The following is a 25,361-nucleotide window of genomic DNA, read 5'->3' on the forward strand; positions in this document are numbered from 1 at the left end:
CGTCCTATTCCCATCGCCTGAAAGTAACCGTGACGTTGCCGGCTCCAAATCCCAGGCCCGCTTCCACCCCAACCCCCGAGCGAGTTATTTTGGGAGACGGATCAACGTGTCGCAGGTGAGAAAATTGTTAAGAACTTTCGAAAAGCCCTTCCCTAATGTCCAAACACCTGCAGAGGTTTTTGAACGTAAATGATCGGATGATACGATTGGCAAATATTATTTTCACCACGATTGTTTCTGCCGGGTACGACGGTCCGATGGAACGTATCTGTCTCTATTTCTCTCGGTTTCTCTTTCACGGTCCTTTTTTCGATCGGTGGGAAGTTCTGGTTCCTGATCGCGTGGCCCAAAGCTTACCAATTCATTGATATACTGTGCCGATTTGCCGTTGGTATTAAAATTGGGGTTGTTGTGAGCCATCCTCATAGCAGCACCTTTCTCGTATTCCAAAGACATGGTCGTTAGATCCTCGATTTGTTGCTATGCAAAATGTTAGATCATAACCTTGAGAACGGAAGGGAGCTTCCCCTTTTAACTTGAGGTCAGAACATACCCGAGTCAGACGCGTCCCAGTTATAAGGTAGCCTTCACGTCCCTGCAATCTGGGTTAGATCTAATAGCACTTAATTCACGCAATGGGTGCCCATACCTGAAAACTAAACGGCCTGGCCGAAGAAGCAGGCCCCAGGAAAAATTGTATTTGGGTAACGACGACATGACGTGATAGCCCATATCCGGGGAGCCAATATTGCTGAGATTGGGGCATTCTGCAAAAGGTCAAGATTGGAGGTATCAATGAACCTATGAGTCGGTTTGATCAATGTGGTTTAAGCAAGAAGAGTAGATAGATAGATGTTGAGAGACGAAGAGACTGATATACAAGGAATACACGGAGAGTGACATAAGTAAGGCAAACTAAATCCATTTCACAGAGGGAATGAGTGGCCGTATTTATATGAAGCTTGCGGATACAACCTGAAGTCCCATTTCGGATGTTGAATGACCTTCATCCAAGCTTTAGGCAGGGCTGACGGCGCTAGACCTGAAATTGCATGGCGGCATATTTCCCGTTTTGGATGTCTGGGCCCTTCCAAGTCGAACATGCAAAACCAAACAAGGGTCGCCCCGTTTACGCCGCCTCACTTTGAATCGAGTTTGGCGGTGTCCATCCAGATCGTTCCTACTTGGCCCATACGAAACATTGTGAGAGCTTTGTATGCACTTCGCTTCTCCCGGTGCAGGAGTGAAAGTATCGTGTTCTTCCGCGATTTGGCCATTATTCCTTCCGCGGTCTCGAATTACTATTTTGATGCAGATATTCCTGTAAGACTACTGCGAACCTTTTGGCCTGCGTGTTTCTTCGCCCGGGCGCCTCCGCTCCTCTGTGCATCCTGGAAAAGGCTACAAAGTTAAAAGGATGTAAAGTGGAAGGAAGGGGGGTTGAGGCAAGAGTGCAAGTGAGGTTAAATTGTAGAAAACCATGTCAACAAAGTTGATGTAGCTGGAAGACGGTCTACTCAGAAGAAAGAAAATAGCAATATCTTTATTGCACTCCAAATCCTACAAATACACAGTTATTAAGGTCATGAGCTTGCATTGGATGGCGAACCCCATCAAGCAAAGTGGTAGAAATGCCTGCAAGGACTTGCAAAATTCATGCATGGTGCGCGTGAAAGAATGTCATACTAAGTTAACATACAATAATGGTGCAGGAATGGAATAGGTCAACATTGGTGGTCCCTCTCAAAAGTAGTTTTGGCATCGTTATCGAGGAGCTATAGTCGCAGCAAGACTACTAGGGGCAGGACTGAAGAAAGGCCCAATATGCAACTGTAACATCTGACTTTGGGTTGGCGAGATAGCCTTCTTCAAAATTTGAAGTTTCAAGGGCCTTTATGAAGTTGACAAACAGGTCGTTAAACTTCGTAGGAAGCTCGATATTCTTGTCAGCGACAGTAGTAGCGTGTCTATTGAGGAGGTCAATTGTCGGACGATATGCTTTAAATTTATTAGCACCAGTCAATCGCTATCCCAGCTGCAAAAATACTTACAGATTGAAGAGCGGACAACTCCAGGATGAAGGCCGTAAAGCTTGGTGTAGATAACAAAATCGAGACGAAGTGCTGGAGCTTCATATAATTCTGCATCTCTTTTACAGTCCCCTCCATGCACAAAATGATTTCCAGTCCTGATGGTCACCTTATCTTTCTCGGTGTTGTTGGAAAGTATATCCCATTTGTAAGTGCTGATGAACCGGTTTCTGAAGCTTTAAGATCGAAAACTGACTCCTCGAGGTTAGAGATACAGCATTCTGCTAACTCTAGTTTGTTCTCGATGTCGGCCAAGCGGGATTCTGTCGCATTCAAGCGGTCCTCGAGGATCGGTCTGTTGAAATGCGACTAGCTCCTCTTTGTTGACTGAGTCCAATAAGGCCTCTTCGGCACGCTCAATCATTGTGGATGGGTCCCCGACTTCGATTCTCCTGCCATGAGTGCATCGCAGTGGCCGTCGGGTGAACTTCTCCTTGGCTGTCTGTAGTCGCTGCTCGAGGACAGCTTTCCTGCCTGTCGAACACAGGCAGAGAGCCCTAAGTTTACTTCTCAATTCTTTGACTGTTGGCATGTTTGCAGTTGAGAAAGCATACTTACAGGAGTTTACAGGAGTCTTTTTTCAAAAGATGTTTTTGAATGTGTGGTTTGGCCAACCGTTGACGGATGAGGAAGGGGTCACACGGGGGGGGGGAGATGCAAGTACAGGTCTGTTAGTATTTTCAGTTGCAGAAGCAAGAGACACTGTTCGAGGGGTTGTGCAACAAGAGGAAGAACAACTAACTGATGAATTTGACCATGTCAGAAGATAACCTTTTAGGATATCTTGTTAAATTCGCATTGCCTCCCTCATTCATGCGGGTTACAGTTGAACGTGGTTTAATAAAGTGGGTCTTGTAGATATTTAAACCATGCTCAATTTTTCACACTGGTAACTAATAACTAGTGGCTATAGATCATTGCTAGCTATCATCGCTAGCTATCATCAATAGATATCATTAATAGATATTATCATTGATATCATCATTGATATATATATATATATATATATCATCACAGGGCATCATCTGAACATAGTTTTTCAAAAACATACAATTTAACAAAAACCATGTTCAACATTTTAACCAAGATGCATTAACGTAATCAACCACTCAACGCCCGTCTACACTCAACGCCCGCTATTTTGCCACCACTACAATGAAATCTTTTCATTAATATCTCAACAACGCAATTAGATTTTAATATGATATATTATATGATGAAAATATATATAGAAAATTACATATAAAAATATATAGCTAATTCAAAAGATGTTTGTTGGGCTTAATAACTCGCCCGGAACGCGAAATCTTGGGTGGAGGCAGATTCAATGAGCAGGCAGCGGTCAAATCCGTAGGGGTTGCAATATCATCCGGACCCCCCGGCGGCGGACCCGCGGGCAACCTGGCAGAGCTCTGAAAACGCGATTTAGCCACTCTTTGCGAAATCGAGGGTCTGATTTCCCGATTAGGAAGGTGATTTTTGGACCCCCGAACCTGGGCCCCCCCCAACCGCGATTGCTGCCGCGCAGCAGCTCGTTCTTCCTTTTCCTTTTGCTCTTGGGCCTTCTTTGCATCCCTAAGCTCCCTGTCAATCTGCCGTTGAGCGGCTCTTGCGGCCTTATCCATCTCCTTTTGCTCCTTAGCTGCCTGGCGAGCTGCCTCCCGCTCCATTCGCTGTAACATGATATCTGTCTCCTTCTGCTCCTTAAGAATAGCGTGTTGCAACTTGGCATCCTCCTTACGAGCCTGTTCATCCTTTTTGGCGGCCTCTGCGGCAGTCATCTGCTCGCGGATGCTCTGCACCTTTGCCGGTGAAAAGAACTGTGCCAATGACGGATTTGAAGAATCTAGCAACCCCATTGCCCTGCCACGCTTGCGACGTCTTCTTTCCTGATTTCTGGGTCGATATTGCGCGTCTGGGGGGGGTGCAAGGGCGTATTGCAAGCTTTTTAAGAACCTGTTCTGGATCAAATGGATGTAGGCCAACCGCAGCGAACGCGGATATAATATTTGAGGATGTAACTGATTCCTTCCAAGCAGCATCAAATAGCTGCCAAAAAGACCTCTTTGTAGTGCGTACAAATCCCATACCGGTTCTCATTCGCTCATTCAAATGCTTAGAATATGATTTGCTCAATGGTCCAAATATCCCAACATCTAGCGGTTGTAATCGGTGTGTAGAGTGGGGAGGAAAGACAGCAAGTAAAATCTTATGCTGAGCCGCGTAATTGATGAATGCCATATTAACATGGGATGAGTGGCCATCTAATATAAGAAGCCTGTATCCACGCCCTGCTTTCTTTTTTGTATGAGGTTCAAAGATCTTCTTTAACCACATTAACCCATATTCATCATTGCTCCATCCATTCTCTGAAGCAGCAAAGTAGACCTGATCCTTTTTGCTATCAAAATCTTCCAGCCAAGTATCTTGTATATCCCTTGATTCCCCTTGATATATGAGAGCAGGTGGGAGTGAGGTTCCATCGGCGCAAATTGAGGCAAGTAGTGTAATGAATTCGCGGCTGCCATCCTGGCTGGCACCTATTGTACGGCCGGATTTGAGCGCATTAATTGATACAATACGCTTGAGGGGTGTGGATGAAGCCCAATAGGAATCCTTTTTCATCGAAGTTGTAGATATTCCCAGGTTCAATATTGTATTTAGTGATCTTTTCCTGTAGCTGCAAATCAACAATAAATTAGCAAGATAAAAGTAAGAAAAGCAGTAGAGAAAAGCAATATATACAAGATCAAAATAATGCTTAAAGTATGTAGAATTGTCCGCAATCTTGCGTTTTTGGTCGATATTTCGCAGGTAAACTGACTTGATTACATCCTTGTGGCGTTGACAGAACCTTGCCACCCAGTTGGCTCCAATAGGTTCTTTTAATATCTCAACAACAAGATTATGAAGGATTTGGGGCGTACAAGGGAAACCGCGATCTGCCAATCGATTGATATGAAAAAGGAGTCGATTTTCTTGCGAATCTGTGAGGATTTTGCGGTGGATAGAGGTTGCTTCCTTTCTTGACGTTTGAACACCTCTATAGCGCCGTGAGAGTGTATAACGACTGATTCCATATTTCTCAGCGGTCACAGTGTAATTAGGAACCAATTGGGCATTCAAATCATCAATCGCGGACAATATAACTGCCTCGTGGTGCATCTTGTGGGTGTTTGAAGATAGATGAAAAAATGAGGATTGGGTGGGCGTTGAGTGTAGACGGGCGTTGAGTGGTTGATTACGTTAACCATGCCAAAAATTGTTCCGGTCCGAAAAATTAAACATGTCCAATATGCCCTATATAGAATATTCTTCTGCCCATGTAATCGAGCATTCCTTTCCTTATAAATAATGCTTTCTTTAACTTGTAATTATCAGGATGTAGATGATTAAGTCAATTCAATTCAATTCATTCGTTATATACCCATATTCAGTAATTGGGTCAATATTCGGACGATTAATCACCGCTCCGACACGACCATCAATAAAAACAGCTTGATCATGATTTTAATCCTTGCCGGGAGGGGGGAGGGGGAGGGGGGGGACTGGATAGGAAACCTTGGAAGATCGCCTCACTTTCCGCGTTTTCCAATTCATACTCAAGTCTTTCCAAAGTTTAGCCAGTTTACAGCATATCCCAACTGGCAGGCTCCGAAAGGGCCATTCACTCTCGATACCCAGAAGCAAAACCGGAAATATGCTTTTTTCGCAAGGCGCCCAGGGGCATAAACCGGAAGTAGCTAAGGAAGGTTCGACAAGAGGCAACTTTTCTGCTCACCCAGCTACGTCCCTGTGGTTCTGAATGGCTGACCCCAATACAGAGATGGAGGGTAGCCTGAACAAGTGAGGCGCGCAATAACAGTGGGGGAAGAGTCCCGGAAGGTTTTGCAAGTATTAATTTGACGGGTTGGGTAAGATGTACGGTAACTGGAGCTTCCTTTGTTTTTCTTGTTCTTTATACCTCCAGACTCAACGTGGGGCCTATTCTTGCCTTCATCGAGTGGCCCTTTTCCGCGAAAATGAATAAGTTAAGAGCATATACCGGACGACATGTAGATGTTTCAAGCAATCGTGATGCCATGGAATTATAGTCCGAAGAGCAGAAGAAAGCAATGATTTCTTTCGGTTGCCCCCGAACATTCAGACACTGCCCCTGGAGCGTCGATAAATTGCACCCCCTGGGTTCGTCCCGATGGAGCCAGAGGAAATAAAAAGAGGGAGATTCTAAATGGACAGCATTGGTTAGTTGGGTGAGTCCTTAATCATATAAACAGATATATATATGATGAGAGAGAGAGAGGGCCTCTGCAAAGTGTAGCTTGTTTCGGGATGCATTTCCAAGCCCGGCTGTTTGCTTACTCGTGGGTGTATGAAGGACATGGGAATTTTTGAGAGAATGTTCCGTTACGACGACAACGAATTGGGATAGAGCGTAGGTATGGGGTGAAAAAGTTCAAGTGGGAAAAGGAAAACTGGCTTCGTTCAAAATATATATATATTTTTTCTATTCTTTCTCTTTTTATACATAAGACCTAGGATCACGATGGCTATTTATTTTTATTATGAATCAATCAGTCAATCACTCTTCAGGTGGAACGTATGGGTTTACAAGCATATTGCTAAACCTAGAGTTCGGAGGGGGGAAAAGGAAGGTTTTACTGGTTAGCAAAGCGCCTTTCATTCGTTTTCGATGCTCAATACTCCCCTCTCTCAGAGACAACAATCGCCACAAACACGGAACTAACTTACTTCTCAAGTTTCTCTTTCCCCCGCACTTCCTCCACCAACATCGGCATCCGCACGACGTTAAAATCCTCATACAGATCTTCGATCTCATTCAAATACTTTTTCTGCATTTTCCTTCTGGCCTTGCACTGCTCGCACGAGCTGTCCTTACCGGGGAATAGCAGTTGGTTGACCACAATGCAGTGTGTATCGATTTGGTAACTTGTAAGCTCCTGGATCATCCGCTCGGTTTCATACAGGGACAGGAACTCTGCGATGCATACGCAGACGAAAGTTGTGAGGTCGGCATCTTTAAACTGCGCATTCACTTCTCCAATCGTTTCTCGGAGCGATTCCATCTTCGAGAGGATCTCGTCTAGGTTTTGGCCACCGGGGAGCCCACCACGCGCACCAAGGATGGAGTTCAGCATCGGGCCGAATTGGGACGACAGTTGAGATAGTTTCGCAAGAGCCTTTTCTAGTACAGTGGGGAATTGAAGGAAGCGGAGGGTATGGCCGGTTGGCGCAGTGTCGAATACGATTACCTCGTATGAGAGGGATTTGACTTGTTTCAGGACTTCAGCGAACGACATGGCTTCGTCGACACCGGGTATCTATTAAAAAATTTTTATTACATATTCGCCATCCTTCCTACTACATACCATACTCCCAAAAAAAAAAGAAGTAAAAGAACTTACGCTAAATGCCAAATCCTGCATCATGCCACCCAGCCCCAGCCCAGCCATGGGGTCATCTGCCTGATCACCCCCCGTAGCGAGCAGATCTTGTATGCTCCCATTAGGGTCAATTTCCATGGCACTCAGATTGTCGAAGCCGTCGACCAGCCTCGCCTCTTTTCCGAATTTTTGTCCGAACGCATCACTCAGGTTATGGGCTGGGTCAGTGGAGATGAGCAGTACAGATTTGCGGACTTTGGCAAGCTGGATTGCTAGTGAACATGAGGTAGTTGTCTTGCCGACACCTCCTTTCCCACCGACAAATACCCATCGAAGCGTCTTTTGGTCCAGGAGGCTTTGCAGGGTGGGCTCGAGCGAGTCGTCTCCGGAGACCATGGCGGTGGATGACATGGTAGGCAGCGATATTGCAATTCGTTGGTTTGGTGTTTGTGCATAGATTTAGGGGACTGGAGAGTGAATGTTTGAGACTAGGCTAGGATGTATGTTGCCCAAATATGTCTCTTGGAGCAGTTCGAAAGAATGGGTCTCGTATCGGGAATGTGATGGTGGGTATGTGGGCGAAGAAACTGAGCTCGATTGCTCTAAAGACGAGTGTCGCCGGGGAACTGAAGGACGGAAAAATATAATAGGAAAACTAGCCATTGCCAGTTAGTTTACTCTCAAGAAGTCTATTTGCATTGAGCACAGCGACAACTCTGAACTATTTCTCCCTGGATGATAGGCAATCGAATCGCTTCTCGGCAGGAAGCTTCTCGGCTTACCTAGAAATCAAAGGCTTTTTTGTAGGACCTATGAGGAAGAAACGAGGTAATGTGATTCCTCTTTAATGTTTCTAAGATTATTGTTTGTCTCCCAAGCAACTTGCCAACTTATCCTGAAGCCTGATGTATACTTGTTGAGGTGAGGGAAGACGTTGCGCCACTAGGCAGAGGCGACCGGCATTATGATATTCCAGTCCGTGTAAGCGATGACAGGCGTGATAGGCGCCACTCTAGGCAGCGATATCGAGACTTGGATTTACGTCATGCCTTGAACTCTCCCGGCAGGATAAAGCATTCCACATCGGCTTCTCTGCCTTCCCTCCAAAGCTCTTGAGTGCATTAACTATCCACCTGGGGAGAGGGTTTGAGATCCGAGCTTAACTGTAGTCGTGTGTTGGGACTTCCATTGTGCAGATGGTTTGACGCCCCACAAAAACGACGGAGGGGCCAGTATTTGTTCCAGACACTACAGCTGCGGTTGCGGAGTTTACTCACTTCCAGAGTCAATCTTCTGTTTCTTTCCCTTCTTCATTCTAATATTCAAAGCCAGCCGCTACTCGTAACCAACTCATTTTAAGTCGTTCACCCTCTTGCTTGCTACCTACAATTACCTGCCCGAAAAAATTCCACCCCTTGCCAAAAGGAACTAGCAAACGGGCCAAGTCTCCACATCCCTGAACTGAGCCTCGAATTCAAAAATTAAGGAAAGCAGATGAAAGAAAATAAAATTAATAAAAATACAAAAATAATCAAAAACTTTCCCATTCAAAGAAACACCACAGCTTGCGCTGGGGAACCTGAAAAACCGCCCCTCTTCCACAAGAACTTGAATAGCACAAACAAATACACATAAAAAAATGGCAGACCGCGACCCAATAACCTGCCATATCCTCAACACCTTTAACGGCACCCCGGCTCCCGGCCTCGCCTGCACCCTCACGCTCCACAGCATCCTCCTGCCCGCTGGCGCCCCGCAACCCGCCAACCTCCCCGCGACCCTCCACGCCGTCACCGACGTCGACGGTCGTATCAAACACTGGCACCCTTCTCCCCATCCTCCTTCTTCTGTTACTACTACTGCTACTACGACGACGACATCCCCTGCTACCCCAGGAACAGGAACAGGAACAGGAACCACATCCTCCGCAGCAGTCGACACAACAGCAGCACCAGCACCAGGCCCCTCAATCCGTTCCCTCCTCGCGTCCATCCACGAACAGCGCGGCGGCCAGCAGCGCTCGATCTGGACCCTGCGCATTCGGAACGTGGGCGAGTGGTACGCCGAGCAAGGGGTGGAGAGCTTCTGGCGCGAAATCGAGGTGGAGTTTTTGGTCAAGGGCAGCGAGCGGTGGGATGGGTGGAGGCATTACCATGTCCCTGTGCTATTGGGGCCGTGGAATTATACGACGTATCGGGGGTCGTAGGGGCGGAGATTTGTAGCAGGCGCGGTGTAGATTCCCCAGGTTTTTCTTTTCCCTTTTTTCCTAACTACTTATCTACCCCTTCCATGTCCTTTTTCCGGATATGGTAAAATTGAAAATGGCGTAGTTGGTTAATTGTCTCCAATTATCATTTTATGGTTGTTTTATGGTTATTTTTTTCTTCTTTTTTCTTTCAACTATCGCTCTGCGTATGTTAACCCCCAAGTTGCATCTGTTGGGAGAATCTTTTGATATTCATTTTCCTGTTCCTTCTTTTCCGTCTTTGGGAGTTTCAATTTTATTTATCGCGATAATGACTCCATGTATGTACTGTACATACCGCGCGCACAATTTATGATAATGGTAATAATAACACGTCTAATTGTGCTCGTTCCATCCCCCCAAAGCCTGCAGAGAAGAGCTCTCTGCCAGTGGGCGGCTTGCACTGTACGTATACCCTAAATACCACCTTTATTTCCTACGGGGGGCAAAGCTTCGTCGAATAAATGTTATGTTATATATGCTTTGAATGATATGCATCTACGTATTGTTATTATGCCACTGGTACATTATTATGCCCATCCCACTGGGCAGAGCTCTATGGCACACGGTGTTTCAGCAGCCGGTTATCGCGGGGTAGGGGAGGAAATGAAGGGGTATAGCTGAAGATTTACAAGTACTAGTAGTATTAAGAATTTCTGAAATATCTAAAAATAAATTTTTGCCTAGTTATTCATTGACTGAAAGGTGGCACGGTACCTGGAGGGTTGTTTCATTTTCGCAGGTGAGAATTGAGGATCGAGAATGAGAATGATGACTACCAGTAGTTTAGCGACTGCTAGTACGTAACATGCAGAGTAAGAGAGCTTGATAGCTTGGGCGGCTGCTGGGACTTTTATGGTCTAGTTGTACTAACCATCCGACGGCAAAACCCCCCGCCATTTCGTCTCCTCGACACATCGGCTAGAGGCCACTAAGTAGTACCTAAAGTTTAGCAACATTTGAGGCAGGCAGGTACAGATACTCCAGCATTTTAATGGTCCATAAATCGTTCCCAAAGGGAGGGCAGAGAGGTAAACAACCTCTTCCCCCAACCACCTCCCCACCGCTTTGATCTGACACAAAAATTCCGCCGGCAGAAAACAAAGCAACGCTAACCCCATCGACCCATGGGAGATGGAGCCCAACCCTGAAAGAAATCCCTGGAACAACCATACAACACGTCATCACCCCCCAAACGAGATGCCAATCCAGCGATTCAGCGATGGTTCAGCGCCGGGCTCGCCAGCCCAATACAGTCTAGCGGGGACCCGTTCGTTGTTCCCTGTTTTGAGGGTTGATGAGGTAAGTCGCTTCTTTTCTTAGGAGAATTTGGTCGCAGCGAGGTTCATAAATACATTTTTCTCAGGGGGGTGTGGGGGGGGAGGAAGAGGAAGAGACAAGTAAAACGTTCTAAGAAAGCCCCTGTTGGAAGATCAGAGTGGTGGTTGGTTATCGAACGAACGAGCTGAGATGCCAGCTGTGGTTCGTTCAATCCAATGCGGTAGGAAGGCATTTTTGTTTTTCCCTTCGTCGAACCCAGGTTAAGGGTCTGTATGGATGGGCGGGCCAACCGTTCCCGGGAGCATTTGCGCTCGAGCTACGTCATCACCGAGGCCGGAGCAATCGATGTCTCCAGAGGAGGGAAGAGAGGAGAAGGAAGAGGAAGACAAAGAGGAAGAGGAGGAGGAGGAGGAGGGCGAGGAGGAATTACAATATCACAGGCATCCAGAGTACCTTTAACAATAAACCGAATGATAATCTACAATTCATTCCTAGAACGTTATGATATATATCTCTCTGAAATGGTCAACTTGGCAAGCATGCGTGAACATGAATATGAACACAATTCGATCTTCCTGCCTACCTATGATCAGATACAGGTTCGGAAGGTTGCAAGATGATAGTTATATTTTTCCTATCAAACCTTCTCGAACCAACATTTGGCTTTGGGGATGATCTATGGTCTTCTAATTTAACTCTCTAAACACCAAACGGAACAATAAAAAGAAAGAAAAAATCGCCAAAAAAAAAAGAGAAGAGAAAAAAAGCTTGAATCTACAACGTGAACCCGTGCCGGTTCGAGACGGGTATTGGCGTGGTGAGTCGAGGACGAAGAAATGCACGAAATAAAAATAAAATAAAAATAAAAAGAAGTTAAATTGTTGTTCCTATCTGCTTCTTTCTTTTTTCGAAGGAGGAGACTCGGGGTTGGTGATACTAATGCTTCTTCTGTTCTCGCCAACAACGGGCATGGGCATGGACTATCTTATCTTCCACGCCACAACGGCTGACGCGCCTGGACTGGGACTCCGTGTCTGCTCCCGTAATCCGCAGCGCACAGTTTCCCCCGTGTAGCAGGTGTAGAAGGCGTAGAAGACATCCATTATCGTAGTTATACACCGCGTTAGGATATTCGGTTGCTGTGGGTTGCTTGGAGGCTGCTTACATAACAACCACATCATCGGTGTCGTCAGATTTCCCATTTTTCCGCCGAACAACCCAATTTTTTTTTCTCTCTCCTCGCCGTCATCATCACTATCGCATCATCAAGCCATCATCATCCCATCCATCTGCCTCCCCGCCCCCATCGAATCGCCTGGCGCTCGCGCCGCCCTCAATCCAAACTTCGCCGCTTCTGCCCCTTTCTGCTTTTGCTTTCCCCTTTTTCTTTAATTCCTTCTGGCCTTGCTTCCCGGCTCCATTGGCTCGAGCTCGCTTGCTGGAACTACTTCTCTGTCGTCATCCACCAACCACCACCCCAAAAGTGTTCGAGTCTTTCCACACCCGCCCTCCCCGCGCTCCCTCGTGTTGTGCCGACTTACTTCCGCCGCTGTTATCATCGTTTGCAGTGAGCCTTCGCCTTCGTTTTCTCCTCCTTATTCTCTTTGTTGCGCGGTGTCATGTCCGCTGCGATTGCTACCAGGCCTTCTCCTCGCATCGGGCGCCCGGCCTCCCACGCTGACTCGACCATGGACCCCAAAAAGGGCTCTTGGAAGTCAGAAGGTATGTGTTTATTTTAATGTCTTCATTGTTCATATCTCCTCTCGCATCTTAAATTCTACTATGTGATGTCTTTTTAATTGTTAATTATGAATTTTCCCCCCTACATCTTCTGCCATGCCTTGGGCTTGGGTGGCGCAATACCCCCTACCTACCTAGGTCGTAGCCTTTACATCTATTGCAGCTCAACACGTTATCAACCACAACCACTCCATTTGACCCTTCCGCCCCAGCAACCTCCTTGTTCTTCTCATATGGACACATTCCTGGTTGTATCCATCGTTTTTGGATATTTCATTTTTTATACTTTAGGGAACCGTAGTTGCATGTTTCCATGACGGACAAATACATTTATCCTCTGCGATTCTAATCTAACTATTTTCACAACCATTCGGTGATATAGATGCGCAAAGTACTACCTCTGATCAAAAGGATACCACGCAGCCTAGCGACGCTGAAGGATCCCAATCCCTCTCCAATAATCATCGCCAGGGACAACAGCAACAGCAACAGCAACAGCAACAGGGATCTGACACACCCGATTATTTCTCCGGCGTTCATGGCACCACTCAATTCTCCCTAGAGCCCAATCCTTTCGAACAATCCTTTGGGAATCAGCCCGCTGATACGCCCGGAAAGTCTATCCTGCCTCCCGTCGCGGCGCTCACGTCGCCTGCCTTGCCCGGTACATCCTCAGCGGGTGGTTTCAATTGGAGCAATTCTCTTCGCGCGGGACCACTCAGTCCCGCTATGCTTGCTGGACCGGCTGCCCCCAGCGACTATTTCGACGGTATCGGTCGCGGTTTCCCCACACCACAAGAGTCGTCGCTGCGCACAGGGCTCACCCCTGGCGGTGGAGGCTCGATGTTTCCTGCCGCATCGAGCCCCAATACACAGGCTCTAATGCAACAATTCCAAAGTGGTGGTGCCACTCCATCAACCATAGATTTTCACCGGACAGCTCTAAATGCTGCAAGGAAGAATACCCGAAGCTCCAACCCGCAAGATTCAGACCAACTTCTCCAACAACCCACCAATCTAGAAGTTGCCAAGTCTGATGCGCATGTAGATCCTTTTGCGCATCACGATGCGACGGATGCTGCCAACGGTCTTTTTATGCTAGCCAAAGGAGGTCAGCCAAACAACCAATTTCCTGTCCCTACCTCGCAGCCTCTCGCCCAGAATCCATCAAACGAATCGACCTCAAATATGCAGAACGGAAGTAACCCTGCCCATGATATGAACGGTGGCGCCTCGGACAGCGCTGGTGACCAGTCAAAATCAAATGCTCGTGGAGTTAAAGGGCGGAAAGCCAGTTCTGGAAAGAATAATGGCCGACGGAAGGCTGACGATAACAACAACGCCAGCAAGGGTGCAAATAAAAGGGCGAAAGGGAATAGTGGCTCCGCAATGGACCAAAGTGTTGATGAGTCAGAGGAAGAGGAAGATACAAAACCCCAACAATCTGAGCCCGGGAATACCAAGAAGATGACTGATGAAGAAAAACGGAAGAATTTCCTGGAACGGAATCGGTATGGCTTTTTGACTTTCTCCAAGACTACTGTGGCCAAGTGCTCTAATTGCATGACTAACATGACTGCTTGCTTGTTAAAAGTGTCGCGGCTTTGAAATGCCGACAACGCAAGAAACAGTGGCTCCAGAGTCTGCAAACTAAAGTCGAATACTACAGTAATGAGAATGACGCTCTCTCGTCAACCGTGACCCAACTGCGAGAGGAAATCGTCAACCTGAAGACATTGCTTTTGGCCCATAAGGATTGTCCCGTTTCTCAAGCCCAGGGACTAAATAGTATCATGGTGAATGGCATGAATGGCGAATATGCGCAACATGCCAATCCTTATATGGCCATGCAGGCAGGTGGTCCTGGTATTTCTACACAGCCCATGCCACGACGATAAAGGAAATGGTGTTTTCCAAAAAAAAACAAAAGTGCGACGAAAAGTAAAAATGAATAAAACGAAGTTCCGAAGTCCCGCACACACATACGTACATACTCATTTGCATATGTACACCCACACACACTCTCTCTCTCCATCCACACAAGGCAAAAGCGACCCTTTTATATATAATTGATTTCTCAAGCCCTGCAAAACCTTCCAGCCACCAAGAGATATACCGCGTCAGCCTTCTATACCTGCCGTACGTGCCTACCTACCTATAACGAGGAAATTTTCTGATTCGCCAGGGAGTGTATCTTTTCCTCTCCCTCCCTTGGCTTTCTTCTACTTCTACTTCTTGGAAATAATTATTTAGATTGGCTGCTACACAGTGATAATTTGTGTTTCTTCTGCTTCATCTTCATCTTCTCTTCCTCATCTTCGTCTCCCTTTTTTTTCACGTCATTTTTGCCTTTTCACACATCACTTCTATTCATTTTCATCTCTTTGTTCTCTCTTCTTGTCCGTTCTTCGTTGAGGTAGTACTTTTTTCGTGGGGGAGGGCAAAAATTAATCGGGTCGGTTGGTGGAGTTAGTAATCGAAAATTTGCACATTATTTTCCCTCTTTTTCTTCTAACCTTTCTTGCGAATTTTTGCTTTATATCCTGTGTACTCCTTGTTTTCTTGTTTCCGTGTATGTTTTGTATCCTTGGGGAGCTGTCGGGTAGGAGTTCATATGGAAAAGGTTTTTTGTTCCCTCGTCGTTTTCTTTTTCCCCTTTCTATCGTTCTCCTTATTTTCTTCCCCCACCCCTCATCATTGCGCTGCACAAAATACAATTTGATTTGGGAAAGATATGTACGTATGGGCGATGCGGTGGTGGAAATGAGTATGATGGTTTTACTAGTTGGGAGTCCGGTCTGAACCACGCTCCCCCTCGACTCTCCAAAAAGCATATAGTTTCCGGGTGGAGGGAGAGAGACGGATCTTGAAACGGAGGGCCATGGAATGAGAACGACAGGCGGTGATGGGATGGATGGGGTATTCAAGGGCAGGGCGGGGCGTCGCAGGAACTGAAATTTCAAAAAGAAGGAATAGTAATAAACGGGTGCGGCTATTTGTTCGATGGGCGATATTTGATCGGGTTTTTTTTTTTTTTTTTTTTTTTTCAAACACTTTTACTTTCTTTCTTGTTTATATCTTTGTCTAATCGTTTTTTGAAATCTTGGTTGTATGAAATTTCGACAACGTTCTTTTTTTCATTCCATTTCATTCCATCTCCCTTTTTTCCCTCTAACTATGATGAATAACTTCCATGGTTTCGTCTGTTTGTGTAAGGTAATTATCGGTATCCTATGTTCTTCTTCTTCTCTTCCAGCCCCTTTTTCAACTTTCACTTTTCATTTCCCTTTTGAGTTGATTTGGGTCAAGATAGTAAGGTTGTCATTTCTTAACCATTTGTATTGTTCAAAAAGGAGGGTTTCTAAGGGTATATTGTCTTCGATATCTCACCAAGCAGCAGCGCACACCCGAAAACGATGAGATGGAAATGTGATGTAAAGCCATTGATTGACTGTTAAGAGCCTGTTCAGTGTGGCTGTGTGTACTTGTTCTTTTTGTACAGATCTCTACTTTTTTTAAAAAGTACAGCTTAATATGACAACTGTTCAGTGAGCAGAGCAGCTGTATTAATATTATAACTTTTTTTGTAAAGTACAGATGAAAAAGATCAGATGTTCAGTGAATTGAGCAGTTGTACTCACATATTTCATCAAAATCATATAAATAAGCAGTATTTAACTTCAATAATGTGTGACAATGTAGAATAATATAGAATAACATTCATAGTGAAGATAGTTAATTAATATTGATTAAAAAAAAATTTACAAAAATACATTTTTTCAAAATGAAGTTCAGAATCAATTCAAAAAAAATGTGGCGTTCCGCCCCTAGTCTCCCTTCCGCCCTGCTCCTTCCGCCCCTGCATTATTATTCCTCCTATTCTTCCCGTATGCTGCGATCGCTCCTTCCTCTGGATTGGATCGCTGACGGGATGACTACGTATATATATAGGGGCGTTCGCCCACCCTTCTAGATTAGAGAAACTCAGACATGAATTATCCTACCAATTGAACGGCGTACGCCATACATGGAGTGATCTCAATTATGAAATAGTGTGATGGTGCAACACTGGCTTGCTACTAATTAATTGATAAATACTCCGTACACTATTTTTAATGAGATCCACTATTGCATTCAAAAAGTACAGACGCACTGAAACAGGCTCTAAATATTTTCAATCTTCCATTTTTGCCATTTTTCCTTTTCTTTTTGTTTCCTTTTTACTTGCTCTTTGGACGTGTGTTTCCGTCCCATCTGCTCCGATGTAAATACTGTCCTATCTATGTTCTGTACCATACATAGATGCTTCCAATTTATATAACTACTAACCAATATCCGTCGCCTCGAACGGACTCTCGAGGCGTGGAGCGAGCGAGCTGTCTCAGCGAATGCCATTGTACGCTTCTTTTCTTTCAATTTGGTACTACTTTCCTTCTCCTCTTCCGCTTCTACAAACTTGATTTTGATGCGGTGGATGGTCTTTACTCTTTATACATGATTGTTGTTGTCGTTGAGAAATAGGAGTTCAGTTTAGGGGTTGTTGTTGCGGATGACGTCGAGGCCCACTGCAAACAAGCCAAACAGGGCCTTCATTGTTTCCTCGATTCATCTTTGGAACGCCTGAAGACAAAATTGGTAAACATCAGAACATCGTTTTTTTGCCCCTTCTTTTGCCTGTCAACGACGCGAAATTGTTTCCTGTTCCCAAAGCGAAAGAGAACCGGAGTCGCAAGGAAGACGGGAAAAAAAGGAGAGATAAGGACTGAGGGATGCACACCCCAATACCCTTCACCCAGCTTCTTCTTCTTCCAACAACCCGGTCCCCTCATCCCCTTGCGTCGTAACAAGATAACCACGACCCGGCTCAAGGGGAAAATTGAAAAATTTGAAACGCAAAAAACAAAGCAAAGCAACAAACAAAATTTCTCATTTATGCAAGGGGCCAGCCGTAGGACGAGCCGCTATTCATTCCCTTTGGTGCGGAGTGTGTGGGTGGGATGGTGGTGGATATATATCTAGATACTATATACACCAACGTCGCTTGAAAATCTGCGTCGCGTCTCTCTCTCTCTTTGTGTGTGTGGTTCTTACGCGTGCGGTAGGGTGTCCTAATTTTTTTTTCCCCCGCCTTCTCTCGCGATTTAGTGCTACTCGCGCACATTTGATTGATTGCGGCGGATAAGGCAGTATCGGGTGCCGGAGCTGGATTTAAGGGGACAAAGAAGGGGGAAGAGAGGGAAGAGGAAGCAAAAGGACAAAGATTGAATGAGAGTCCGAGTCAATTTCATCCGCTTTTCCAACTTTCTCTCTCTCTCTCTCTCTCTATTTTAAGCATATAGATTTTCAAGCTCGTTGTTATTTTATTATAACCATGCCACCGCCGACCTCCTCCGCCTTTTCAACTCCCCACTCCCATCCTCACCGCTCGCGCCGCATCGAAGACGCGCTAAGCCAACTCGTCGACTCCCTCATCCCCGCCACCATCCCCCGCCGCAATGAAGACGATGAAACCCTTTCCGAAACATCGACGGACGAATATGCGCGTCTCGAAGCGGCCGAGGCCGACGAGCAACGGCACAGACGCTGTTTGGAAATGGCATGGCGGGTTCTGGATTCCCACACAGCAGCCGCGGCTGCGGCCAGTTCTACAGGGATAGGTGGTAGTGGCGGTGTCGTTTCAGCGGACGTTATCAACAATGCGCCAGACCTGATCAAGCGCAAGTTGCTGAGAGAAAATGCGTCGCCGGACAAAGCGGTGCGGTTCTCGAATTTGTATTCGAGGCTGTTGACGCAGCCAGTGCTGGGGCAGAAGTGGGCGATTTTGTACTTGCTTTATCGGATCGGGGAGGGTAATGGACCTGCGGGGAGGAGTGGGGGTGCGGAGACTGCTGCTGCTGATAGGGGGAATGTTCGGCGCACCACCGTTACGACCAGAGTGGAGGATGGGGGTTGGAAAAGGGATGATGGCGCGAGGAGCCCGTTGATGGATGAGCATCAGTTGGATCATCTGCTGTTTCGGGATAAATTTGGTCGAAGATCTGTGGTTGATGATATCGCGCCTGGCTCGTCCGTTTCCGCTGTGGGTTTGGATAGTCCCTCTGCGGCGGCTGCTGCTGCGCATGATGGCGCATCGGCGCTCACGAGGAATGGAAAGGATAGAGGTTCATATAGCCCCAGGGCAGTGGAACGGAAACGAGTTGTGGAAAGGAGAGAGAGAGAAAAAGAGAGAGAAGGTATACCAGCCACTAGTCGGGGAGCTGTTTCTATCACTCCGGATGGGGAATCGAAGTCCCGAAGTCATAGCCAAGCGGAACAACGCCAGGAGGAGGAGCAGCAGCGGCAACAGAAAAATAAAGGAGGGGTTGAGGGTGGGCTCGCCAAACCTGATGAATCGATTATATTACGGGATTTATCCTTCACTCTTCAAGGGGTGTCATCTACGAATATGAAATTCGTATCGCCTACTTCATTAAAACTACCACAGACTTTGCCAGTACCGCTTGTGTCTCTTTTACATACGTTAGCAGAACCTTGTCTACTATACCGTGGTTTATCAGCTTTTGTCGAAGAAACGGAAGGCGGCCTTGTGAAGCAGAGTGTACGGGCAGCGATTGGAAACGAGCTTCGATCGTACCTAGGCTTAGTTGCCACTCTTGAAGGCGAGATCAGATCGGCATTAGCGACTGTTTCGGACAACTCCACAGAACCCAAGGGAACCTTGAAAGCCGGCGTTACGTTGAAAAGATGCGTTGTTTGGATGAGAGAGGCCACAATGGCGCTAAGACTGATGAGTTTGATAGTAGAAGAGTCAAGAGGCAAAAGGGGTGGACAGTTAATCACCATGATACACGAATTTTCTTCGTCTCACGGTGATCCTTTCGTCGGGGCGTTTGCTGAGCGTCTTCTGGCCCATGTAACCCGGCCATTCTACGGAATGTTGAGGCAGTGGATATACGACGGTGAACTTTCAGACCCATATCGGGAATTTTTCGTCGTGGAGCCGGAGGTTCGGCCGAGTGTTGATCCACGACGCGTTGCAACAAGCGTTTGGGATGACAAGTACAAGCTCGACGATGACCTGGTGCCGACGATTATGACGCCGGAATTAGCGAAGAAAATTTTCCTAATTGGGAAGTCTCTGAACTTCATTAGGTATGGCTGTGGGGATTCGGCGTGGGTAGCGGCGTATTCAAGAGATGCATCAAAGGAATTAAAATACGGGGATACCGCTACCCTCGAGACATCGATCGATGAAGCGTATAAAACAACGATGGCTCGCCTGATTTATCTTATGGACTCGAAGTTCAAACTCTTCGATCATCTTATGGCGCTTAAAAAGTATCTTCTACTAGGTCAGGGGGATTTCATTGCCTTGCTCATGGAATCGCTAGCATCCAACCTTGATCGCCCGGCGAACTCCCAATACCGCCATACCCTGACAGCACAGCTGGAGCATGCCATCCGATCATCAAATGCACAATATGACTCTCCCGATGTCTTACGTCGCCTTGACGCTCGCATGTTGGAGCTAAGCCATGGCGAAATTGGCTGGGACTGTTTTACTCTTGAATATAAAATTGATGCTCCAGTGGACGTTGTAATAACACCTTGGGGTTCAACTCAGTATCTAAAAGTCTTCAACTTTCTCTGGCGCGTCAAGAGAGTGGAATTCGCCCTGGGTAGCACCTGGAGACGTTGCATGACAGGTGCCAGGGGGGTGCTAGGCAGCGTCGAGGACAAGGTCGGCCAGGACTGGAAACGCGCTCGTTGCGTGATTTCTGAGATGAATCATTTCATCAGCCAGCTTCAATACTATATCTTATTTGAAGTCATTGAAGCAAGCTGGGACCAATTGCAAGTAGCCATCTCAAAACCGGGCTGCACTCTGGACGACCTCATCGAAGCACACACCAAATACCTCAACTCCATCACCCACAAGGGCCTTCTTGGCTCCTCCTCCTCCAGTAATCCTGCCGGCAACAACAGAGAAGACTCTTTTCTCTCTCAACTCCACCAAATTCTCAAAATAATGCTCACCTACAAAGACGCTGTAGACGGCCTCTACTCTTTCTCCGTCGCAGAATTCACCCGCCGCCAAGAATTCACTGCAAAGATCGAAACGCGCACCGCCCAAGGCCAATGGGGTGTGACCGAAAAGGACCTCCTCCAACAATCCCAGTCCCTATTTCCTTTCACCACCTCCACTACAAGCAACATCAACCGCCCTAACCGCTCAGACTCCGCCACGCGCAAGGTCCCCGGCTCCGCTTCCGAATCTCCCTCAGCCGACTCATCATTTCCCCTTAGTGGCCGTGGTGGCGGCGCACATTCAAAATCGCCCTCTGAACCCATAACCCCAACAGCAGCGGCAGCGCTACTTGGTGGCATCGGCACGGCGGGCGATGAAGATCATCTCCTCCCCTCTTTACGCACGCGTCTGCGCGACCTCGCAGCGGACTTCCGCATACGCCTTCTCACGCTCCTTGGCGACTTGGCGTATCAGCCAGACGTGGATATGCGGTTTTTGGGCGTGGTCATGAATTTTAATGATGTATATCAGGTTGTTAGGAGGAGACGGGGGACGGGAGCTGGGAAGGATAGGGAAAGGCGGAAGGTTGGTGGCGAAGGGGAGAGTAGGGAGAGGGAGAGGGAGAAGGAGAAGGATAAGGAGAAAGGGAGTGGTTGATGCCACTTACACTTTTTCTTTTTTTCCTTTTATTTATTAATTTATTTGTTTATTTTTTATTGTATAGATGTCTAGGTGGAGGGTGGAGTTTCTTTCCTCTTTTTGATGCTTATATCTGTGTTGTCTGTCCATGGGGAGGGGAGGCTTTTAGTTTCTAGGTCCTCCCGTTTAGGTGCCTTAGTCTTGATTTTCGTTGCTTTTTAACGGTCTGATTCGCGAACTTTCTTCACGATACCTTTTGAATTGATAATTTATTATGCATACGTATTCGTGATTTTATTCTAGTATGCGCAAATACGGATATACTAAGATGGAAAAATACAAAGGTCATTTGATATAGACGCTGAAGTCAAGAGTCAAGAATCCAAGCTTGTTTGCTTTCTACCTAAAGCGGGTATATAGCGAGGTAGTGTACTGTTTTAAGGTATCGTAGGTATGGCAAAGGGAAGTGGGAATGACGAATGTTTTTTACCGTTCTCGAAATAGGCTTATATATACCCCGTCACGAGATGTTTGTCGGGTCCATAGTTTGCGACAGGTATTTCTTTTTAAGTGGAAGATGTAAAGTAAATCCCCCCTTCAATCCGAGTCTAAAAAGCGGATGTGAATTGTTAGCATCAATGTAGAAGCTGGAGATGGGAATATAGGTTGCGTAGCTGACTTACCCGAATCCGAGCTGGAGTTTGATGAAGTTTCTGATTCTTGTAAAATATTATGTTGGCTGCTGAATATCGACGTAACCGAAAAATGGGAAGGGCATACCTGTATCTGAATCCGAATCCGAGCTCGAATCGGATGATGAAATCTCTGACTCCGATGAGGAGGAAGAGTCATTGTGAAGTCCGTTTGTTGTGCTTTTCGTAATTTCACTCACTTGTTCCGTAGTAGGCTTTGAGTTGAAATCATCGCTATCACTGTCGCTATCACTATCGGTCTCGCTGCTGCTGCTGCTACCACTACTGCTGCTGCTGGTATCCTCTATAACGTTCGTCCTATTCTTCTTCCGCTTCTGCTTTTTCTGCTTCTTCTTCTCACTCACCCCTGGTCTCGACTCTGCTTGAAGCTTGGCCGCTTCAGCAGCCGGTACACTGCCACCAACAAAATGAAGAACCAATTCTGCTCTCCGCCTCCTTTCTAGCTTTTTAAGCCAATCGGCATTTAGGTCTGTAGCTTCGTCACCAAACATGTCTCCTTCCCAACTGTGTGGATCTGCGGCCACTAGCCCCACCAACCGTTTCCTGAACGACGATATCGAATTTCTATACCTATCCTTCTCAGACGCATCACTACCACCACCACCATTCTCCCCCGAATCGACATCAGCATCATCTGCTTTGATAGCTTCTACGGCAGCCTCTGCAACTCTCTTCTTCGCCCCTTCACTCTTTATGCCGGCAAGATATGCAGCCAATGAAGCGTTGTATGTCGAAGGTATTCGATCTACCGATAGCGCGTGCTTAAGCAGATGTGTTTCGCGATTCTTCTGGAATTTCCATTGAGCACGGGATTTGTGGTAGAGCGTAAGGTATTGCAGGGTCGGGTCGATTGGAGGGGGAGGGGCATTGGAGGTTGAGTCCGGGCGATTCTTTGCGCGCTGTTCTCGCTTCAGTTTCCTCTTCTCCGCCTTTCTTGCAACGGCTGGGCTAGGTTCGCGAGCATCCTCGTGCTCGTTTTCAAGTTCCAATGCGACAACTCCATCCCCATCTTCCAATTTTGTATCCTCAGCGAAGGAAACGGATTTTATTTTCTTGGATTTGGGCTTGGAGAGAGGTTTGTTATCTTGATTTTCCACAGAGGATGACTCAAGGGACAATACCAATTCCGGATTTGTGGCCTTATTTCTGGGTGTCTTGTCATTTGTATTCTCTTTGGTGTTTTCCCGTTTCGTTTTTTCATTGATCTTGACATTCTCTACCCGGGGTTTTTTTCCATTAGATTCCTCGCTCTCCGACGTCAGAGGTCTCTTCTTGGTTCCCTTTGACTGAAAAGAGGTATTCTCAATAACAGAGGTAGCGGCGTTCTTGAGCTGCAATCCGAGCTTCTTCCACGCCGGAATTCGGGCGGCCATTATTGGAGATTGATGCGAGACAGGAGGCAAATGTACGCGAGCGAGGAATTCCTCAATTGAAGAAGAATTAGCTGAGCTTAGGTTCCTAAAACATGTGGTATCGAAGATATCTCACATATCCCGTTCGTGTTCGCGGCAGAAAATATTTATAAAAGTGGATGCTCTGAGGGTAAATAGGAATTTTAAGATATCACTGCGTATCTAATACGGGTAAAATTTCCCGTAATAATGGAATGAGAAGGTCAGCTTTTCTGGAATGATACATATCAATACACAGCTTCGCAGAGCCAAAACCAGAAGTAATGATTCAAGTACGAGCAACAACAAGAGGTTAGATTAAAAGGGCTATTATACTTGAAAGAAATTCGAATATGCCACCACCAACATATTTATTATATATATTCATTGTACGCGGCTGTTTTGCTTTGTGGCTCGCAATACCTCGAGGCACGCCTTACCCGATTGGGTGAAGATGGCGCCAACATCAACTCTGGAGCTTTCCCCGTCCAAGGCAGCTTTTACCTATACGCGTTCACCTACCATGAATTAACCAGCATTTTCGTCTCAATCTTTTCTCTATATTAGTTCGCTACTACCTGTTACTTTTCTAGAATCTACTTTGAATCTTCGTATTTATTGGTTTGATCTGAATCTTGTCCCTTGAGCCACGATGTCAGGTCGGTAATTTGTTCTTCAGTCGGTTGGGCTTGTCTTTGTAAACCAGCAACTGACTGGCGTTGCTCGAAACAGGAAGCGCAGGCTACGATAGACACATTACCATATTTTCGGATCAAGGCCGGTTGTATCAAGTCGGTAAGTAATCCTCTGATGGTGGTATGTCGCTGAAGCTATTAAGGTGCTTTGGAAACTAACGGAGGTTTACTTCCAGAATATGCCTTCAAATCTATCACCGCTGCCAATATCACGTCGCTCGGGATCAAGGGAAAGGACTGCGCTGTTGTACTGTCTCAGAAGAAAGTCCCAGTGCGTATAACTTGGAAACACGGTGATCATCCATGGGTCAATTTGGTTAACGACCATAATCTTGAATCACAGGACAAACTGATCGATCCTTCATCCGTTACCCATATTTTCCAACTCTCTCCATCAGTTGGATGTGTCATGACCGGTTCGATAGCGGATGCTAGAGCATCAGTAACCAGAGCACAGAGCGAAGCCGCGGAATTTCGATACAAATTTGGATATGAGATGCCATGTGATGTCCTCGCCAAACGGCTGGCGAATATCAACCAAGTCTACACCCAAAGAGTCCGCAAATAAACTCCTACTCCGCATTTCTTTCTTTCTTTTTTTCTTTCTTTCTTTTTTTAAACCTTTCACCGGGTCCCGCATAATTGAGTTGGATTGCTGCTGACAGACCTTGCGTGATTTCAGGCATACATGCGACCACTGGGTGTTGCCATAACACTGGTGTCTGTGGATTCAGAATTCGGTCCACAGCTATACAAGTGTGATCCTGCAGGGTATTACGTGGGATATCGAGCCACAGCTTCCGGTCCCAAACAACAGGATATATTCAACCATTTGGAGAAGAAGCTCAAAAACAAGGAGTATGCGGAGGGATCATGGGAAGACGTCGTTGAACTTGCCATATCGACTTTAAGCACTGTCCTCAGTGTAGACTTCAAGAAGAATGAGATAGAGGTGGGCATCGTTGGTGGGCCTCGAGCTGATGGCAAGGAAGGGACGCAGACAGAGTTCCGCTCTCTTACAGAGGACGAGATCGATGAACGACTACAAGCAATTAGTGAGAAGGATTGAGGGCCGTCAGAGTATATTTTCTTACTTAACTCTTCATTCTACGGTGAATCTGTAAAGCCGGGGA

The 25,361-nt window shown here is 46.4% G+C and overlaps 9 protein-coding genes across 9 annotated transcripts; 4 read left to right on the top strand and 5 right to left on the bottom strand.

The window, feature by feature from the left end:
• Positions 1–222: 222 nt before the first annotated feature.
• Positions 223–1,277, bottom strand: HCAG_00045 (predicted protein; the record flags this gene model as incomplete). The annotated part of the gene is made up of 4 exons (XM_001542949.1): positions 223–480; positions 554–595; positions 650–767; positions 1,144–1,277. 4 exons carry the CDS (start codon positions 1,275–1,277, stop codon positions 223–225), a joined length of 552 nt encoding a protein of 183 aa, XP_001542999.1.
• Positions 1,278–1,795: 518 nt separating this feature from the next.
• HCAG_00046 (predicted protein) lies at positions 1,796–2,622 on the bottom strand (the record flags this gene model as incomplete). Its single annotated transcript, XM_001542950.1, has 3 exons — positions 1,796–1,998; positions 2,052–2,266; positions 2,306–2,622. The coding sequence occupies 3 exons, from the start codon at positions 2,620–2,622 to the stop codon at positions 1,796–1,798; spliced, it is 735 nt and encodes a 244-aa protein (XP_001543000.1).
• A 569-nt stretch (positions 2,623–3,191) lies between these two features.
• Positions 3,192–5,255, bottom strand: HCAG_00047 (predicted protein; the record flags this gene model as incomplete). The annotated part of the gene is made up of 5 exons (XM_001542951.1): positions 3,192–3,240; positions 3,466–3,491; positions 3,584–4,005; positions 4,181–4,770; positions 4,915–5,255. 5 exons carry the CDS (start codon positions 5,253–5,255, stop codon positions 3,192–3,194), a joined length of 1,428 nt encoding a protein of 475 aa, XP_001543001.1.
• A 1,417-nt stretch (positions 5,256–6,672) lies between these two features.
• HCAG_00048 (arsenical pump-driving ATPase) lies at positions 6,673–7,906 on the bottom strand (the record flags this gene model as incomplete). Its single annotated transcript, XM_001542952.1, has 3 exons — positions 6,673–6,718; positions 6,843–7,432; positions 7,517–7,906. 3 exons carry the CDS (start codon positions 7,904–7,906, stop codon positions 6,673–6,675), a joined length of 1,026 nt encoding a protein of 341 aa, XP_001543002.1.
• A 1,228-nt stretch (positions 7,907–9,134) lies between these two features.
• HCAG_00049 (predicted protein) lies at positions 9,135–9,701 on the top strand (the record flags this gene model as incomplete). Its single annotated transcript, XM_001542953.1, has 1 exon — positions 9,135–9,701. The coding sequence occupies one exon, from the start codon at positions 9,135–9,137 to the stop codon at positions 9,699–9,701; it is 567 nt and encodes a 188-aa protein (XP_001543003.1).
• A 2,939-nt stretch (positions 9,702–12,640) lies between these two features.
• Positions 12,641–14,659, top strand: HCAG_00050 (hypothetical protein; the record flags this gene model as incomplete). Its single annotated transcript, XM_001542954.1, has 3 exons — positions 12,641–12,743; positions 13,144–14,272; positions 14,356–14,659. 3 exons carry the CDS (start codon positions 12,641–12,643, stop codon positions 14,657–14,659), a joined length of 1,536 nt encoding a protein of 511 aa, XP_001543004.1.
• A 3,473-nt stretch (positions 14,660–18,132) lies between these two features.
• Positions 18,133–21,447, top strand: HCAG_00051 (predicted protein; the record flags this gene model as incomplete). The annotated part of the gene is made up of 2 exons (XM_001542955.1): positions 18,133–18,922; positions 19,319–21,447. The coding sequence occupies 2 exons, from the start codon at positions 18,133–18,135 to the stop codon at positions 21,445–21,447; spliced, it is 2,919 nt and encodes a 972-aa protein (XP_001543005.1).
• Positions 21,448–22,026: 579 nt separating this feature from the next.
• HCAG_00052 (predicted protein) lies at positions 22,027–23,515 on the bottom strand (the record flags this gene model as incomplete). Its single annotated transcript, XM_001542956.1, has 2 exons — positions 22,027–22,037; positions 22,210–23,515. The coding sequence occupies 2 exons, from the start codon at positions 23,513–23,515 to the stop codon at positions 22,027–22,029; spliced, it is 1,317 nt and encodes a 438-aa protein (XP_001543006.1).
• A 670-nt stretch (positions 23,516–24,185) lies between these two features.
• Positions 24,186–25,297, top strand: HCAG_00053 (proteasome component C7-alpha; the record flags this gene model as incomplete). The annotated part of the gene is made up of 4 exons (XM_001542957.1): positions 24,186–24,192; positions 24,266–24,328; positions 24,405–24,784; positions 24,911–25,297. The coding sequence occupies 4 exons, from the start codon at positions 24,186–24,188 to the stop codon at positions 25,295–25,297; spliced, it is 837 nt and encodes a 278-aa protein (XP_001543007.1).
• Between the last annotated feature and the right edge of the window lie 64 nt (positions 25,298–25,361).

The sequence above is a fragment of the Histoplasma capsulatum genome, genomic scaffold, assembly GCF_000149585.1.
Source record: "Histoplasma capsulatum NAm1 scaffold_1 genomic scaffold, whole genome shotgun sequence".
In the NCBI taxonomy this organism is placed as follows: Eukaryota; Fungi; Ascomycota; class Eurotiomycetes; order Onygenales; family Ajellomycetaceae; genus Histoplasma; species Histoplasma mississippiense.